The 20,441-nt window shown below is 37.3% G+C and overlaps 1 protein-coding gene across 3 annotated transcripts in view; it reads left to right on the top strand.

Annotated features, from left to right (window-relative positions):
• LOC136415820 (transducin-like enhancer protein 4) overlaps positions 1-20,441 on the top strand; it is an 81,666-nt gene that overhangs the window by 1,907 nt on the left and 59,318 nt on the right. For all 3 annotated transcript variants that reach the window (XM_066400656.1, XM_066400655.1, XM_066400657.1), the window contains exon 2: positions 19,287-19,384. In XM_066400656.1, coding sequence (XP_066256753.1) covers positions 19,287-19,384 — 98 coding nt within the window. The remainder of the gene's footprint in view (positions 1-19,286; positions 19,385-20,441) is intronic.

Here is a 20,441-nt window from a genome sequence, read left to right on the forward strand (position 1 = left end):
CAAGCCAATTGACAAGTCTTTGACAAGTCTCGTTGTATCAACAGACGTTCCGGTAGTTAGAAAGTAAATTCCAGTGGGAAAATAATATATTATTGGACCAGCATATCATCAACGCTATCATCCCCGATGGAGAAGATTGCGCCGAGTGAAGCGAGTGGCGCGGCTCTCCTGAGGGAATGATGCTCATTATTTGCGATTACATTATTATACTTTATCCACGGATAAGCATGCATACTTTCTGCAAATTAACTAATCATTTCATTAAAAGTCTTCTTTAAACATTTCCGCTATAAGAAGACGTTGTTGTTTATCTTTTAATGTCAAATCCCAGGGCACAAACTACAAATACATAAATTTTTCTTGATCGTCCAGAGACCTTTTCGTGTCAAACTCTATAATATTTGGACATTTTACGATTACTGCTGCGTCATCATGTCTTCGTGTGAGATTCGATAAGATTTTACTTTATTTCTTTAATTTGTTATTTTATTTTCTTTTAATTTAATAATTCAATTTTTTTAATTAACAATATTATTATTTTTTCGAATTTGCGCACCCATCACCTCTATACAAGAAGGCAAGCTACGCCTCACCGTATGTGAAGTAGAGAGCTTATTAAAAATTAGTGGAGACGAAGCTGTGAAACATATGGGCTATAATATATTTATTGATTTACTTGCAGTACAGTGCCTTGTGGATTTCTTATTAAAAGTTTCTGAAGAAAACTTTTTTGGTCTTCTTCCGTTTCCTGGATAAAGAAAGATCGAAAGGCGATGAATCTCGATTTTCCCATGGATATTAACTTCTTCGTCCTCCTTTTGATTAGGTATTTCCACACTTCATTACTATAATGCACAGTCGGCTGAGGGCCAAATTAGTCAAATGCCGATTTGTTTAGCAAGGGCCGAATGACCAATCTGTACCCGTGCTGCTAACATTAATACAGATAGTTTTCAGAGATACAACGAATCTGATGCACCTTAAAGGTCTATCCTATGGAAAGTAGCCTGCAGTTAAATTTAACTGCACAAATTGATCTCAAACCTTTCCATCTTTCGCATTTAATATTTAGTTAATGACGTGGCTAAAGGCCATGTGATACTAAGTATTAAATGTGTCAGAATAGAAACTATTATGTCTACACAGGTCTGCGTATAAAATCAATTTTCACTTCACATCGCGGCCGTGTCCATTAACTGTCATTATGAAATATTTCCCGGGAAAAATATTTGAAATCAATTACCTTTTTGCCAGCGCGTTTAAAATATTTAAAATAGTGTTTAACACTCCGGTCTACCTGCCTTTCTGATGTCGAGGTCGGCCGCCAAAGGAGCTTGCCACGGTAATAAATATCTACCATGGCAACTATAATTTCCCAGAAAGATACCCAGTGGCTGCATATAATGGGCCCCTTTTTCAGTCGTTCGGGGAACCGATCCGAGTTTGTTGGAGTGGTCTTTTTTTTTATGTAGCTAAGTGTATTTTACCCGATCAGGGATCGAGAGGTGGAATGCCGTTAACATTTTTTCACAATTCACGCCTGGACATCAAAATATCTCCACAATATAACAACAAAAACTGAACGTTTTGGCGAGTTAATTCGTCCCATCTGTTTACGATGGCCTATAAAAAGGGCATAACATTTTAGTACCTGCTGCGAGAGGGGTGCGTTGTCCCTTTGAGCCTCTTCCCCTGCCAGCTGCTATTTATGAAAGAGGCTTTGCCAACTAATTCGTCCCTCGCTTCGACCCTCTGTTGGACTTTTAATTTATTTTAAGGGTGGCAAAGTGTTTTTCATTAGTGGGGTATTAAAAAGTTTTTCCTGTCTTTTGAACTTCTTACGATATATATAAGAGCGATAAGGCATCAGTTTTGACGAACGAATTTATTTTAGCCTCCTTTTCATCCATTTATTATGTGAAATTAATTATTAGGCGATGGAATTAGGTGCATAGTTTAAATGGGTATTCGGACGTTATGTAGATAAGGAAGTCAAATGTGTCTTTGTTAAGTGGTTTAAAATTTACACCAGTTTTAATGACCTTTTATTATTGTGGTTATCAGCGTTATTATCACTATCGAGTGTGTTAAAGTCGAAAATTGCATTTCGGGAATTGAAATTAAGCTCACTTCAAGGCGAACAATACGTTTATTAAGTTAGCAATCAGTTTAGTAGCGTTTATTTTCCTAAAACATTCATCACTCGCCGTGTCAAAATTCTTGTGTGTTTTCCCAATCTTGGATTTGTGTTGATAATATACCGCTTATTTAAGTGTTTGCTTTGTGGCAGGCAAATATTTTATTATACATCATTAAACATTACAAAACAAACAGACCGTTCGGGTTTTATTTCTATTTTCACGGCCCCGTCATCGTCGGGAAGGCGAAACGTATAACACAGCCCGGGAATATAAATAATGTTGTATTGACCCATTCTCAAAATTATTTCAGGCGCGAATTGTAAAAATTGCCTTCAGTTTGCACAACTCATTCCTTGGCTAAATATTTGCCTAACGGTTTATATTCCTATCTTACACTTATATAATTTCCTTGGGGCCTTGATTCATCTGCCACTGATCGCGTTATTGATGCAGTAGGCATCTACCGGGAAGTCTGCATGCATTAGAGCACATACTGAAGTTCTTCGATCTTCCGTCGTATACATCGATGTTCGAGGTGATGCCTTTTATCTAAAAATGCCTAATTCGACGGCCGACATGAAAAACGTTGTAAAGGAAAATTTTTCGGAAATGTAATTTTTCAGAGATTAATGTTATAGGGCAATCCCCTCGTCGGTCTAATAAAAAAAAGCAAATATAAAAAAAAATGCTCGATAACGCGTGTTTGCTAGCAGTTTTTTGCTGCAGGTTTTGTTCCACGTTTTGTTTCTCTTTTTTTATTATCCGCGACGAAAAAACGTTGAGTATGTAGCAAAAAACGTACACTTAATGATTGCCCATGAAAATTTTCCAAAGTCGAAGTAACTATTGCAAACAAATACGAAGAAAAATGTCTGATTCCAGGCCTGATTCCTGTGTTGGCTTCTCTAGCAGGTTAATACGTACTTGTGTTTTCACTTATTTTATGCGTGCGTTTATAAACATTTTAGATTAGCTTTTCATAAAATCTTAGGTCCTTTAAAACCGCAACTATTAAAAGTATATATAAGTGCGCGGCAAAAACACAGAACAAATTCGTTTATATTTCAGTCAGTAATTTTTGACAAAAACTAAAACACACAGGATTTTCTAAAAATTAGTCATAACTTTCAAGTTAATTTTTATTTCGCGTTTATTAATATAAAAAATTATATATACATTTTACCTTCCTTTCAAGCTGATAAGTTAAAAGTCAACCACACCCAACGAGTCATTTAGTAGGGACGTTTTTTTCTCAAAATTAGCCAAACACTCGCCAACCATGGGAGCAAAATGGATGACATTTTTCACATCTGATATAAACCAGTTTTTACGGTTTTGATGGCCTGTTTATTTTGCGTTGCTACAATTATTATTCCACAAATGAACGGTTTTTTAAAGTCCATTTTTGCACAAACATTTTGGGTGAAAAATGATGCATGGCCGTATGTGTCTAGGACTCGGTCTAGAATTTCGTATAGATTGGTAATGTGAAATAAAAACTGGGCTTTCCATTTGAAACATTAAATTTAAACGCCTTATATGATTTCTTATGCACTCTGCATATAGAATTTCTTCTTTAAAAGATTTTAACTATTACCGTTCTCTTCATTAAAATGATGAAAGCATCAAATAACGTTGTAACTAACACTTAGGTATTACGTTATTCCACAAAATCAATTCTACAACTGATGTTTATTCTTCAATAAAAGGCAACTTGAACCGAGTGTTAACACCCGGTTTAGCATTAAAGATAATTTTTTTCCCCATTGATCCATATTTGTTGTAAAAACGTATTCAGGTTGAATCATATTAAAAGCCGTTAAAAAATGTATATTGAAATTTTTATCTCTTGAAAAATTGTCGGTTGCAAGGTCCCAACATTGTGCCAACCGAGGCGCAGACTCTTTAATCGAACTGCTTTTTCGGCCAAGTTGTCCTCGTTAAGGTGCCTATCTACTAAAGTAAAAACGGTAATTTTCTTGTTGTCGCCTGTTGCTGTTTATTCCCAAAGTTAGAAATTGGAGGCAGCAAAACAACTTAGAACTTTAGAGCAAAACTGAAAATGAAAATATTTCAGTTTTGTTTCTCGTTCATTTGTGTGAGTAAACACACTGTATCTACCAAAGAAATTTAAGTAGTGTGTTATTACTTAGTAACGAGCTAACGAGTAACGAGTAACGAACAGTAATGACGGGGTAACTAAGCGTTTCCATCGCGCCAACAAGTAGTAATTTTTCTTCGTTTTGGTAAGTTCCAGTTTATGCATTAGATTATTCGTGGCCCTTCAAGCAAACACATATGTTCTTCTGAAACATTGGAATTTCGTTTGTGTGCAAAAACGGTGCCTCATTTAAGTGTTTTTTTTTTTTGTAATGGGATAGCATTTTTGTCATGTTCCTTCTCAAATTTTTCGGGGCCACTTCGTAGCCCAAGAATTCTCCTTCAAATGACTCATTAGATATTTATTCGTAAATGAAAAATATCCGAGAAAAGGTATAACTTGATTGTGACCTTTGATTAAAATTTCAATCCACCTTTAGTAGTTCCAAGTCAATTATACAGTTTATAGATGATTAAATCCCTGAATAGGTTGCGCGATTAAGATATGTAAATCCCAGTGTAAATCTAAAGCAAATCTTTGATATTACTTTATATGGCGTGAACTAAACGCACATTCCGAGTAATTGTGCAAAATTAGTGTCGGCCGTATAGTGAGCGCATAAATTAGCCAAGGGATTCGTGTTCCACGCTTTGATGCTCCGGCGTATAAAATTTCGCCATTATATAAACACCGCTGAACATGTTCGTTAGGCTAATTAAACATGCTGTTGCAAGCACTCACTCACTGATTTACCTCCCAGTCTTGTACGGTTCCGTGAAAAACACGAAGACGACGACGGTGTCGTTGAGTAAATCTAGGTCGAAGTAATTAGCACCAGGTGCTCGAAGCGGAAAAAATTGGACATTTTTTTGGTGAGATTTTTGACTCGGCTTGGACTGAAATAATACGTCTGTTCGAAGCAAATCTCGAGGCAGATTTACCGGATCGCTTGTCGTATGTCGCGGTGTAAACGCGTCCACTAATTGCTAGTTAACGCTGCTTATGCCGCAATTAATAGCGAAGTCATCGACCCCGTTTCGCTCGGCTTGCACATTAGGATGCTAAAACTGTCACCGGTGCCAACCTTTCTCGGCTCCAATCCGAATAAATTTGCAATCAACGTGTTTCACCCAGCTTACATGCTAGACACAGATCCGCTTAATTATGACAACGACAAAGTGGTGCACTGCTGGTAGGTGGTAGTTAAGTTATACACTCAGTTTTATGTTCTTGCCTAACGAAAGGGAGTCTGCGTCTTATCTACAAGCTTTAAGGCTCGTGTACACGGGAAAGTAACTTGCTTGCTCTACTTGCTGAGAGCAACTTGCGCCAAGATTCACGTATAAGTAAAGAACTGCTGTAATTACTGTCGATAGGCGCTATATGGGAGTAGCCTTCATCAATGGAATGCAATGTCATGCACATTGGATAGTTTTTTCTTTAGCATAGAGACAGCAAATTAAAGTGTCGCATGAAAAAGGAGTTGCAGCAGATGTTGCGATTGCATCAATGAAAAGGAAGCGAAAGAAATTTAATAATAAGAGAATTTAAGAAATTTAATTTAATACTAAGAATTTATTAATTAATAAGAGAATTTTCTCTTAATTGCATTTCCACTATTTTAAAATTTTTCCGCTCTTCGCTCCTCATTTCTGCCTTCATAAGCGTTTGTTTCGCATCCCATAGTTCTAGAAATTCTTCATACAGATCAATCAAAACGTATGTCATTTCCTTGGACTAAACTCGTTTTCCCTGTATACTCGTCAAAACACATTTAAACAAGTTTGAAATTAATTTATGTATAATTGCGAAAGCGCATTAGCAAGACGCTTGGACGTACAAATTTTAACTCGCGACGAGTGCACTTCCTATCGCTGTTTACACTAAGGAAGTCATGCGCAACTGCTCTTAGACATTAGCGATAGTTTTTACTTGCTCGTGTACAAGGTGGGCCAAGTTCGAAGTTTATATAAGAAATCTTCGTAACTATAGGAGGTAAACAAATTGAAAGGAGCATTTTCGATGTACTTTTTGGAGACAAGTCTAGTGGAGTAATTAAAAATCTTCGATCGGCTTAAGTCCGGCAAAAGTTTGATTTTGCGTCTAGTTAGCCGAAATGGCTTTTTTCCGTCTGTGTACGCATTATGCATCTAGACGTTATAGTTAAAAATGATCGAAAATGGTGCTGAACATTCCTTCCATTCGATCAACAGTGCTTCAAGAAAGGTCACAAACATCTCTCCATTACATAGTCAAGCATGAAGCTTATCCAGTGTCGTAATGATAAAACGAAGCTCGGCTGCAACGCGATCCGATTACAAACTAGTGGACGGTCTGGCAAAGCGGTCTGCGGTCGGGTGGCGAGCGGTTTGCGGGCACCCTTAACCGCCGCCCTCGGTCGAAGGGGGTGAGAATGACCCTTGCCCGGCCCGGCTCTACAATTTCCTCTGTTTAATGTTATAACGCGTCGGGTTTAGTTTGCTCTTAATAAGGAATTTTCGGGCCAAGTTTCGGCTTTGCCTTTTAGCGTTCGACGTCCGAGTAAATTAGGTTGGGAGGTCGAAGACGTTGCATTTCGGGTAAATGTGGTGACAGAAGGTTTGGGGGACTTATTAGGTAATTAAATGTTGACGCTGACACGGACAAGAGGCAAAGGCTTTGCAGGAAAAGCGTAGTGGGTCGTCGCGTATTGCGCAATTAAATCAATACAGTGCGTTCAAGATGAGGACGCCCAGCATGGGGATCTGGTAAACGGTAATAGGTGCAGACTTGATCGGTTGTAATTTACCTAAAAACCTCTTTTGGTTCCTTTATAAAAATAATGGAGAAAGTAATTGAAAACCATTTTTTTTCGTTTTTTTTTTCCGAAATATCTGAAGAACATAAATTCATTTTGTAAATTGGTTTGCATCGAGAAACTATTCTCTTGAATGCGCACTTTTCCTTCCATTTAACCAAGTTTGTATCTATTACCGTTTCCGAGATCCCCATGTTGGTTGTCCGTATCTTGGACACACTGTATAGCCGGTGGTAGCCGAGCGATGGGAGATAGAGCATTTTTGCCGAGGAATTCAATGGGTTTCCGAGCGGTTATTCTATTAAACCTCTAATCTGGTCTCGTGTTGACGTTGGCGGGTCTAGACGAAGCCAGCATCTGATAAGCATGCTCACCTTATTCATTGAGCTCAATTATCAGGATATCGACAATAAAAATTTGAAGGTTACGTCCACCGGTCCGTGAAAACCATTTAAATATTTCCGTTACAGTAATTTTTTTCTCGTGAAACCGCGTGTTAAAACCCAAACAAACAACAAAAGACATTGACGAAATCTGTTACGAGCAAATTGATTTCACAGCTACAGAAACGACATTACATGGTCGTGAATAATTTTGTTAAATCGTTGACCGAGAACGAGTTTTTATTTTCGTTCTGTCAGCGGGCGGAACGGAAAACCGCAAAGCCGAGCGGTTTAATCACACCTAGTTACGCCAATGGAGCGGTCTACTTTTTTACAGTTTTCTTACTCAGTAGTTGATTTAGTGCGCCGAGCCGAACGGTAATTGTCAAATATTCCCAACGGCCAATTTCGATGTGGGCCACCTTGAAGTCATTATTTCTTCGGGTTCCAGAGGGTTTTTTCGAACAACACCATGGTAGAAAAATTAATGAGCCCATTCCTCTATAGTCGGAATGGGCCTCGCCTGATAGGCGTAATCCGGCAGCTAAGTAGATTACGTTGTTCGCCATGTTTCGACGATTAGTGGGTAGCGGCACGGGTAAGCTCCAAGTTAATCATTCAAGCCCTCGCCTAAATTGCCCCGGAAACTTTTCCGCCATCTCTCTCTGTTACGTATGAATAAATCTGATCGATCGAAAAATCGGCCCTTGTCCTCTAAAGCGCGGGTTCAACTGATCAGAAAGATGCAAACAAATAAATCACGTGAGGGGTTTCTGCTTGAGAGCTACCGTCACGGTTTAGAAAGCCATGTAAACGATATCTTTGCACAGAAAAATAAGTATCAAATTAGTCACGGCCCCATGGAGCGTGGAAATACACCTCGCTTCACACCATGGCTGCTACCGATGGCTGCGCAGCCGATAAAAATAATAGCGCAACCCTTTTTATACCCCCCCCCGAAAGCCAGAGCACATCTGTTAATTTATATCGGGGAAGGTTATCGGTTGTTTTCCTCGAGCAACGCGTTTTATCTCTTTCAATTAATTAATTAACTTCGCTGACTCTCATTTAAGCTCGCATAACGGTTCACTTGTCTCCTCTGGAACAATCCCAGTATATACGGGGTGTCCCAAATAAAGTGAGCTCCATGGGGATTATACAAACGGTAAGAGATACAAGGTGGCTCAAATTAGAAAAAAGATGCGCTTTTCTGTGCCCGTTCAGAAAATATTTCAAATTTAAAAATATGCACAGGGGTTAGCAAAATATGAGCAAAACACTGAAAACTGCAATTTTCGAAAGTCATAAATTATGAGTACACCGTTTCAGTAAATTGTACGAAATTTGGCAGTTCTTTATTATCGACAACTGCCAATCGAATGGCGTTTTCAGAATTTTTTCAGGTCTTCTAGATTTCGAGAAATTATATCCAGCTTTGTTAATTCTTATGGCCGCAACATTGGATTTTGATGCCATCAAATAGACAATAAAAAAAGCTTTTTAATCATGTATCACAAAGGTGCCCTTGGACCTACTTAAGTAGACAAAATAAACAAAAACATTATTTCACCTTAGTAGGCATAGAAACAAGTGCTTTAGTGTTGTTATGGATACTTTCGTTGCATGCAACGGACGGATATGTAAAAAATAAGGTTTATTGCAGATCTTATTATACACTAGTAGAGTTGGAGGCTGCAGTTGTGCGAACTATTCAAGAAATACCTCCAGATATGGTAAAAAGTGCTTGTATGTCCGTTGTTAAGCGATGTAGGGTTTGTGTTATCCATAATGGAGAAATATTTAAACATTTTTTATAGTTATTAAGATTAGTAATTGCTACTTATAGTAGGTAAAGTATTCCTTCGTTGTGTTTCTTTGTTATTTTTGATAAAATTTATAGAATTGTAATTGCGTTAATACTTAAAAAAAACATATTAATTTTTTATTGTCTCATTAAACAGAGTACGTTGTACATTAGTGTTCTTTGAATAGTATAAACCATAGCACTTGTTTTTATTTTTTTTATATCCATAACAACACTAAAGCGCTTGTTTCTATGCCTACTAAGGTGAAATAATGTTTTTGTTTATTTTTCCTACTTTGGTAGGTCCAAGGGCACCTTTGTAGTGCGTATGGTTAAAAAGCTTTTTTATTGTTTATTTGACGGCACCAAAATATAATATGGCGGACATAAAAATTAACAAAGCTGGATATAGTTTCTCGAAATCTAGAAGACCTGGAAAACTGCTGAAAACTCCATTTGATTGGCAGTTGTTGATAATAAAGAACTGCCAAATTTAGTACAATTTACTCAAACAGTGTGCTCATTATTTATGATTTTCAATAATCGCAGTTTTCAGTTTTTTGCTCATATATTTTGACAACCCCTGAGTATATTTTTAAATTTAAAATATTTTCTGAATGGGCACAAAAATGCGCATCTTTTTCCTAATTTGAGCCACCTTGTATCTCTTATCGCTTCCATAATCACCATGGAACTCACTTTATTTGGGACACCCTGCATACAGGGTGTTGATCGAAATGAACTAAATTCTAGCTCGAGATTTTATTTTACTCAAAATTATGCAGATACGTCGATAAGATCATTCGGTTTCATCTACTATTTCTGATTTGGCTACAGCCCTCCAGTAAATTTTTTATATGATGGAAATATCAGCACATTAACCCTTTTCCTCGCCATTGATTTATACCTTCCAATTTCAATCAATTTAAGATGGATGTATGAAAGGTCCTAAAATTGCAATATGAAGAGCCACATGGAGATTATGAACCCCTGTATTGTTCGAAGCATTGACTCAGCAATGATTGCTGTTGTTAATCATCATTTTAAATTTCAATCAATGCATTTGCAATGATCTCCCAGAGACCTTTACAGCATTCTGGATTCGTTTAACGCTCTCTAAAAAAGGTTCATTGCCCTCTAAAGTAGGCTCACTGCTAAAATAGGGTCTCGATTTTTTTGCGCTTCTGGCAAATATCACGATATTCATATAAAAATATCAAAAGATCGTAACATGGCATATTTAGAGAGGGTCAAATGTTCAGCATAAATATGCCTACTTTTATGGAAAAGGTATTTTGGGGTAAAAATATTCACGAGCGTCTCGTTTTTTTTTATCCTCCTAACTCCGGGTTGTTAACTGTACAGGAACATTGGTAAAACGATCATGGCATGCCATATCCTCCTGCATTCCTCTTGCTATGTAATCGAGCGTTTAATGATATAATAATGGCGCTGAAAATAGCCAACGTAGCATCCAATAGACGCATTTCTTTCTCTCCGCTTTCGTGTTTACTCTAACGTGCTAAATTGGCGCATCTATTTAGTTAATTAGGTACGTTAGCCAATTTTACAGCTTAGTGAACGGGTCCATCGATCTATTAATATCACATATTAAGTAACGCTAACCACTTTATCAGCGCGTGAAGTAAATATATCGCTACATTAAAATGAATTGTTTATGTTAATTGTTGTTTTAATGAGAAAGAACTTGATGAAATATATACATTTATATATGTTAAAACGACAATTAACATAAAACGATATTTCTGCCCTTATGAAAAAAACACTTACGTTTATACATAAATAATGGTTTATAAAATGCAAAGAAAAGGAAAAACGATTTGGAAATGCTCCAATAGAGTGGTTTTAGGGAAGAGGGTGCGGGATTGCCTTATTTGCTTCGTAAGGCAAAGACAGTTCGGTATGGTTTAGTTGTGACGATTGGCTGTCCAGCTTGCATTAATTAGCCTTTCAATTATTCTTCTCATGTGTGTACATTACTTATTTTTCCCATTAAACCGATTTTGAAACTCCCATCGTTTCGGAGATAACAGTAGTGGGCACACCTAAATAAGACAACTTATAGAGTGTCCCGTTGAAGAAAAATGTACTTTTCATGGACCTGCTTTATTTAATCACCCTGTTTACCGAAAAATAATTATTGAGCTTTCGCTTTTCATTACCTCGCAACCGCAGTAACTTATTTCTCGACTTCTAATTTGCCTAACTCGAAAAGGAAAAGCGATAATGATACGCTTCTCATGGATTCGTCAAGAAGTAAAACTCGACAAACTCAATTTAAACACAAATACAGTAATACCTAACAATCTAATCATTTTACAACGCTTTGAACTATTTCGAACACTGTATTAAGTCTTCACTACAGCGTTTAATACTCAACTTCACGTTCGTCCTAACCGTCGACGAGATTAGCGAGATACTTCTAGAACGATGTCGAATCGTTTCTACTACGTCATTCATCCGTGAATCTCAGGAATGGTCTTTTAAAATTATACCATGGCGTGTCCGAGAGTAGTCACATAGGCTGCTCATAGTCAACATGCAAAATATGTAGGATTATGTGGGCAACTCCTTTATTTAAGGGTTAGAAGGTTGAGATTTCTTATTAGGGGGTAAATTGGGGACTCCCGTGCGGAGTTGCCAAGTTAGGCAACTTTTCACTAGGTTTAGTGACATTGCACTTGCGTACTACTGTTTTTCTTTATAATTAGGGCAATCTCAAACTGATAATCTGGCCTCCGCAATAGTGTTTTTCCACGATATAATTCCATCTTGTATAAATAAAAACCTTAATCCTGTTTTATAGTCCGGTGAATGAACCTTGAAAATTCTAAACCGCAAGCAACTTTTTGGTGGACACAAGTTATTTCGTAAAACATGTTTTAGGATGCAAATTCTTCAATGTATCGAATCGTTCGCTGCGAGTCGAAATTCGGCTCATAATGTTATTTGACCAGCGATCTGAACCGAAACAAAGCCTGTAATATAATAGTTTTGTATAACAGACACAGCAACAATAAAACATCTTTCACCAGCAATTAGGTTAACTGCACAAAAAAGCGAAATGTGTGAACGGGATGCGAATTATTCAGCTACGGTACTAGCAACGAACAAAGCCAACAGATTAGATAAACGATAGAGATAAATTCGTAAACTGCTTTATAATGACGGTTTAAAAGGTTTAATTCATAAGGGAATGAATTTACAACTCGAAATTATGATGGGAGGGGACGATTGTGTGGTGAAAGCTGATTTCTTGATGAGTTACTTTGCAAGGATTCGATCACTAAATTGGCCTTAGCGGGTCATGTCAATCGAGCAGCTGATGGTATATCGATTATAGACGGCGCAGCTTAAATTCCCCTCAAATCCCTGTCCAACCAATTACCGGAATAACGTGTATTTCCAGGTCTCGGACACGATGATGCTTATCACTGACAATGAATGTTGTGTAATTATTAGTGTTGCTCGGTTATTACACTACATTAACCGTGCCAAAGCGGCGGTGCGCTCATACAAAATTCCTGGCTAGATAATAATAATGGGCTGCTGGACAGGCGCCAGAGAGGAACTTCTTAATATTACTATTTATAAATAACTTTAATATAAGTAATGATATTTTAGACGTTTAAGTTTGTCAACGTTATTATAAGAAGCATGCGGCTCATCTCCAATGCATGATGAGACGTTTTCGGTTTTTGACTGAATTTTGGATAGTAAGTCTCACATTCACGGAGAGGAATGTACTGCTGTTCAAGAGACGTCTTCCATTCGTCACACAAACTCACCCCTTTATAATGCGAAGCTTTCCGTTGATCAGAGACCTCCTTAAGCCTTAACGGGCTAAGGCCAGATTCGATAAGGTGGCTATAGCAATTGTATATGTATATATTATTGCCCTTGTCGTTTCACTTTGTTGACCAAAAGTGGACAGTGGGGTTATGTACAATATATCACACCAACAGCACGAGCACTAAAACTTTGATTTCTTTTGCAAAAAGAGAAACAGTAACTACGTAGTAGCTACAGTAGTGACATATTCGACTAGTCTTTCAAACAAAAGAACACCCAATTATCCCGATTAACACTTCCGGATTACGACCATCTCGTTTGTTACCGCGCTAGCATATGACTGAATCGTCTAAGAAAGGATATCGATACGAAAATATACAAAAAAAACTTTATAATCTGCTTTTTACAAAGGTGCGAGTCGTAGGCCGAACGATAGCGATGATTCAATGTCCTCCAAATCTTGAAAAATTCCTTAAAGCCTTTCTTGCAAGCGTACAGCTCACCGGTCGAATCACGGTAACGATCCGCGATACGAAATAATACACACACCGACGAATTTAAAGGAACAGACATAAAATCTAATTATTTTCTCTAAAGTATATATAATGTTAATATTTCTCCGACAATTTCTTCATACGGAGTTAAGTGAAGTAATTGAAACGTGTTTTACAAAAGTTGTATCACGTGAAACCTGTAGAAAAAGAAAGAAACTCGAAGATGTCACTCAAACAAAATACTCGTTTTAAACAGAATAACTTAATTGTACATTCTGAACTTGATTAATCATTTAAAGCAGTTTTTCTTCTTCAGTAGCGTGTGTTCCCCCTTGAGCTCTCGCAACTGCAGTTAGTCGTTTTTCCATATTTCTGATACGACTTTCGCGTGGTTCTTGAGACAATCTGTTCCCTTAAAGTTGCCGGTGTGTATAATGATGGCGGTACCTGGTTTCTGATCTTATGAAAATTTTAATAATCATTCTAAATATCCCTTGAAATCTCATTTGCAGTTAATTCTATCATTCCGTTTCAAGTTTTCCTGTTGACCTTGGAAGGACTGTTTTTAAATTGATTTTGAGTTAATTGGAAGTTTTAACGAAAACTTTCGTTTTCTTGAATTTGGACAAAATATTCTTTCTTAGCTTCATAGTTTACCCCGAATCTGGAATGGAAGGAAATATTTCAATGAAACTGTTGCTCATTCCAGGAAAATATTGACGACATTTCTAAACGTCCCCGATTTCCATTTATCCATATCATTCAGCATCAAACGGCCTTCTTAGTCCTGGAACGGGTTGTGTAGTTTGACCAAAAGCATCAAATTTCTGGATTCATTAGAAATTCTAATGGAAACATTCGTTCTGCTGGAAGCACCATTATTTGCTTTAACCTTTCTCCCCCCTTCTAGGGACTCGAATCAAGAATAGGAGATAATAGTGATCTTAAGCTAGCAGATCCCAAGAAAATATTTATGAAAATTTTAGATGTCCTTGGCTTTGTAATTGCTTTTATCAGCACATTGCCCAAGTCAGGTGTTCGATTCGCATTTAGTCGGACCCCATGCTTTGTTCGTAATGTTGGCGGTTCGAAAAAGGAGGAGGCACCGAGCGGGAAAGAAAAACAAAAAAGGAAAGGATACAAGATTAAGTACGGCAAGGTGTGTTCGGACACCGCTAACATGCCGTGGTTTGCTATTAAGGATGTACCCTCTACAGAAAATTTCGTGTCGATAACACAGTCGGTCTTTTATTTTTTCTTTTTTTTTATTCATCCCGCCTTCTGTTTTACTGGCTTTTGTATATCCTCTCTAGTATGGGCACAACGAAACTCCTTGTATGGAATTTTTTCGTTTTGTTTAAGATGCTAGTTTGTACCATGTCGTCGAACACGAACAAAGCCGACAAGAGAAGAAGAGAAAGTCGACGCTGTCACGCCATTCTCATTAAAACCATCTGGTTGCCGTCACCGCAGTCTGCCAATAAGGTTTTTGCGGCCGGTACTTATTTTATGCAATCGCACTCGAACCTTGTTACGTGCATGTTCTAATCAAACAACTTATAGTCTTCTTCACATTTTGTTTTAATATTTCCCCATTGTTCTCGTAATAATTAACTCTCCACTATTATACGGTTGGTTAGCATGCAGCGTTGCCGAACCGATGATTTGCAAGGTGTGCCATTTCTCCGAAATCCAAAAATTCTCTCAAAAATCATTCTGAATTGAAATGAATGCTAGAACAATGGTGTACTGACACGAGACTGTCAGCCAATCCTGACAAAACAGAGCTGGTCCTGTGCAATAGAAGGAAGAAGAATAGAGAATTCAGGCACCCTATATGGAAAACCCTTACTTCCGAAGCCAGAGGTTAAGTGCTTGGAGGAGATCATCGATTATATGCAAACTTGGAAAACCCACGTGAAGGAAACATGCAATAAGACAAAAACATTTATGTACTTACAACGCAGGGTAGTGGGAAAAAGATGAGGCCTGAAACCTCACATCCTACACTGATGTTTTACTGGGGTAATTAGGCCAAGAGTTGTTTGGCGAGACTGCAAAGAATGGCTTGCGTGGGCATCACCAGTGTATTTAGGACCACACCGGGAGCTGCGCTCAACGCCTCATTGAGAGTTACCGGAGCTGCCTTCATGAAGATCAATCTGGATCAAGAAGGACGCTGTGGTTTCCCATCGAAGCCTGCGTACAATAGACTGCAGCAATCTTCGAATGAACTGTTTGACTTTCTGAGCTATCTTCTTTCGTGTAACTGCACGGGAACAGAGGAGGAACTTTACATCTACTCGAACATTCCCGTGACCTTTCGAGCTATAATTTCGTCAAGTAATTCCACGTTAATACTTAAAGGAGAAGGAAAAAAGTGAAATTTTCTATGAAAAGTCACTTCATTTATCGACTTTTAACAAAAAAATTAGTCATTACTGACGTTAGTACATTCTTGATGAAACGATTTTAACTATCTAAAGCGTTGTGAAATTGAAATATTCAACACAATGGAAGTCCAAAAGATTCGCTTTAAAAAATCTATTTCAGTGAAGGTGTTCCACCAAAGAGTGAAGAATTTCTAATGAAAGATTTGTTCCTTCAGTATAGTACCTACTACTAGATACAGTCAAACTAAAACTTTTACAGCTCACTGTTGAAATCTCGTATGCAACTAAAACCAGTTTTCTGAAAGACTATCTGAAAGTGTTGTAGTATCGAATTAAATTGTCCCCTGTCCTTAAAATTATGATGCCCCTACAGTTACATTGGACTAAACCGAGGACTAAACGGAACCAACGATTTAATCTTATCTGAAACCATATCTATTTTATTCAGGTTGTTGTCGGCGTGATGGATTTCGGTTGTTGATTCATTAGCATTTTGTGAGGAATGCAAATTTCAGTTGAACACTCTGAAAACACGTAACCAAATGCAAATGTCTCTTCTGTTTTCGTCGGGAACGTTTAGCTATTTGGGTGTCGTACATTAATTTAAATTTTCCCGTCTCTCTTCCATTCGTTTACTTCATCCTTAATCACACAATGCTCTATTAAGACCTAAAAGAAAACTCTTTTTCTCGGCAAGCACCGCCCGGGGGAGAAAATTTCCATTAATTAAGTTTCGAAAAATTTGGCCCGAAAGTTCATTTTAAAGCTTAACAACGTCGGTAATTGGAGCAGGAACTTTCAATTCCTCGAGTTTCCCGGATACGAAAATACGTCGAACTTTTTTCGGTTAGGTTTTATTAATAATTCATTTAGAAGTTCATTCAAGCTTTAGGATATGACGGATTAAGCCTTTTAAACTTTTTGTTCTCGATGAAACACTACTTTAAGTGTTTTTTTTAGTAAAGCTCAAACCTAAGAGATAATTGGGGTTAAATCTGGGACGAATTTTGTGTGGCGATAGAATAGACTTCAATCAGAAATGGGTTATAAAAAGAGATTCTGTTTTGATTTCGGTTAGATTGTCGTGGAAAACTTCTACAGAAGATTTACGATGGTGATGGTATGAAAAGCCTCGAGTTTTTTGATACAATGGCTTTAGAATATTTGTTTCGCACACACTTAACTAACTATTCAATCTGGACACGATTTGATCAATCCGGATTAGCTGAAAATCAACTGATCAGGGTCAATCCAACCAGGGCATCGCTTACGAAAAGGCCTGATATGACCTGACAGTGACTTCAAAAACTTTAGAGGTTCACTTTTATGTATTATTTCAAATGGATAAAAGAGATGAATAACGCAAAAGTGTTGAGGCTTTTGTCGGGCGCTTCTAAGCCTTCGTTAAAGTCACGACAAAGCAAAATTCGTTTTTTTCCTATCTGTATTTTACATAGTATAAGTTGTACAGGGTTGTACACTTTTGGACACTTGCAGATTGTTTTTCTTATTAGTAAAGATATTTTTCCCAAATGGTATATCTGTATGTTTTTTTCTAAATTTAGGTCCTCCGTGCCTTTGTTTATCCATCATGCCTGGATTTTGTAACTATTTACTTCCGAGGTTAACGATGTATCGCTGTAACTTTGATGTGAAACAATGAAGTTTACAGAGATCACTGCTGTAAGCTGTAAATATACATCGCATGTTACAGAATCGTACCTCTAATTGCTTTTGTAATAATTGCTGTAGTAATTTTTGCTTCTTTCACTTATGCCAATTTTTTTTAAAAACGGCGAATAGAGGAGGCAATTCCCTGGGCATGGAGTTGGGATTCTAGCGGCTGAGCGAGTGGCCGGTCCTCGGCTAAAATATGTTTTTTTTCTTTAATTTTCAAGTAGATTTAACTCTAATACACCACTGTCGGTGAAGGTAAATAAATACATAAAATATCCGGAAAATAATATTGGCTCGACGAAATAATACGCAGCCTGTGCAAACATTTAAAAATGGCCAAAAACCAATATTTGCCGAGCAAAGTGTGTACGCAGATAAAATAAATTACCTATGACGTAACATCCGGTTAAGTGTTAAAGACCGTTAAAATATCCATCGGGTTTTATTATACCCAACCAGTCAACAGCATCGGCAGCACGAAAGCGAGTACACATGAAAAATCTATTTTTACAATGACTGTAATGTGATACGTTAAACAACGCCTCATTGTGTAAAATGACTGTTGTTCGATGATTGACGTTCTGGAACGGTTAATGCTGATTTTACTTTTACTGTTACATTTTTACACTTGCAGTCTGCATATCCAGAAAGCTGTATCATCATCTATAGTTTATTTAATGATTAGCTGCCAATAGACCGGTTGTACGGTCGTTGCGGTAAGTGGCGATCTTAACCCAATATCAGTTAATTTCAATGCCACTCGTTGGTTTCCCATTGAAACGTATGATCGGATTTTTAGCGTTTGCGGTTTTGCAGTACTTTAATCTCGTTTAGAGGAATTTTAAAATGATAATCATGAAAATGCATGTCGTTTGCGGTTTTAGCATTCTAATGAGTAGAACCCGTGGTGTAAATATATATTTCCATCGATTGCGTTTGCATCTTGGGGTCGTAATATGGTGCCGAGTGGGGAATTTCAAGCAGTTAGGCGTCATAATATTTTTCCTCTTAATTACATCCCAACACGAACGGGCAAACTGAGAATTTTTTTCATAACTACCAGTCACGCGATTATTCCCCTCTTATCGTTTGTTAAGAGGTTGTTACCTGGGTGTTGTTTATTTATTGATGTCTTTATGGGCTTGTTTTCAAATTTAATTCTGTTTCAGCACAGAGGGTAATGACATATTATTGGATGGGCCTGCATGCAGAAAAGATTATAGATCATTTGGAATAAACGACATAAGCGAATAACTTGTTTACGGCAATGCATAAGCCGAGACATAAGCTGAGATGAAAAAAAAGAGAACACATGACAGTAATTGATGGTGGGAATGGAATGGAGTTAACCTAGACAATTACAAGTCTTAATAAAACATCTTTAAAATTACCTTGTACATACGTTTCCAGGGTTGGAATGAATATGTGTGAAACTATGTTGTGTTACAAGGAAAATAACTCTTTAAAAATTTCTGCCACGAGTCTAATGAAAATGACATATTTGTACATCTTTGAAATGGGAATAGATTATAATACCACAGTAATTTCAAAAATTGGATAGAAAACTAATACATGTATATTTTGAAGTAATATTCATTTCACGTCCTTTGCCGTATTGCTTAGTAATTTATTATGAATTTTTCTGTCGTAAACAATTTTGTTGACTAATTTTTCTTTTTTTAGGGGCCACCGCAGCCGGGACAACCTTTCAAATTCACAGTTGGCGAGTCCTGTGACAGAATCAAAGAAGAATTCAACTTCCTCCAGGCCCAATATCACAGGTCAGTACTTAAACACGACTCTTAAATCCGTTTACGCCGCATTAGTAATTTCTACAACGCGCAAAACCTACTGTTTGATGTTCTTGAATAGTCAATAATTTGCTATGTTCTTTAAAGATATCGGAAACGTTTTTTGTAAGTTGAAAATTTCTCTAATTTGCAATCTTCGATAATTGAAGATTGATGCCGTTTGGTATATGAATATTTGATTGATGTAAACATTTTTCATATAAATTACATAGAATCGCCCATAGAGCATAAGGGAATTATAACATTTATAGCGTCCCATTCAAAGAAACGTAATTTAGAAATGGCGCACTTTTTGAGCCTCCTGGTATATTCTTCTATAATTTTAAAATGTGCAAACTCTTCGTTCTCCAACTCACGTATTTAACTTTCTGTTTTAACTCAAATGCCAAAAGAGCCTTTATACTTTATATTATTAAAGCCAAGTTACATAGATACCACATCTGTTGACTGTAACGTTTGCTGACTAAGTTAACACAGTCACAACCACCACATTTAATTAAGAACCACTTAACTTAAATGATCCTTAATTGCTGTCGGGAAGTTGGGCATAACAGACTTTAATTAATAATCATCGATACCCTACAAGGAACCTCCTCACATATAAATTTAACCGGACCCCTAACCTACCGTAAGCAAGAACCGAAACCTCTCGAAAACACTTGAAAAACAACTTTAAAGCAATTACACATCGAAAACATTCCAAATCGCGAGCTAATAAAGATTTATCGCTGTCCATAATGGTCCGAAACAATCCATCGATCCGCGGTCGTTTATTTACATAATCGACCAACATGGAAATGGTACTATCACCCAGTACCATTCCTCAGAACCAGTACCATAGCAGTTTTGAATGCTACCCGGCTCCTCGGGAATGTGTTCGTTTAATTTTACTGCCGCGATACTGGTGCTAATGAGGCCTTTATTACATGTGGGTTATGTAGGTATTGTATGGGCGGTAGGTGGTAGGATGATAGTAGTTTGTTAGCAGTAGCCGATGATGGATTTAGGGTACAGAAACAGATAATTG

The sequence above is a fragment of the Euwallacea similis genome, chromosome 21 (genome assembly GCF_039881205.1).
Source record: "Euwallacea similis isolate ESF13 chromosome 21, ESF131.1, whole genome shotgun sequence".
In the NCBI taxonomy this organism is placed as follows: Eukaryota; Metazoa; Arthropoda; class Insecta; order Coleoptera; family Curculionidae; genus Euwallacea; species Euwallacea similis.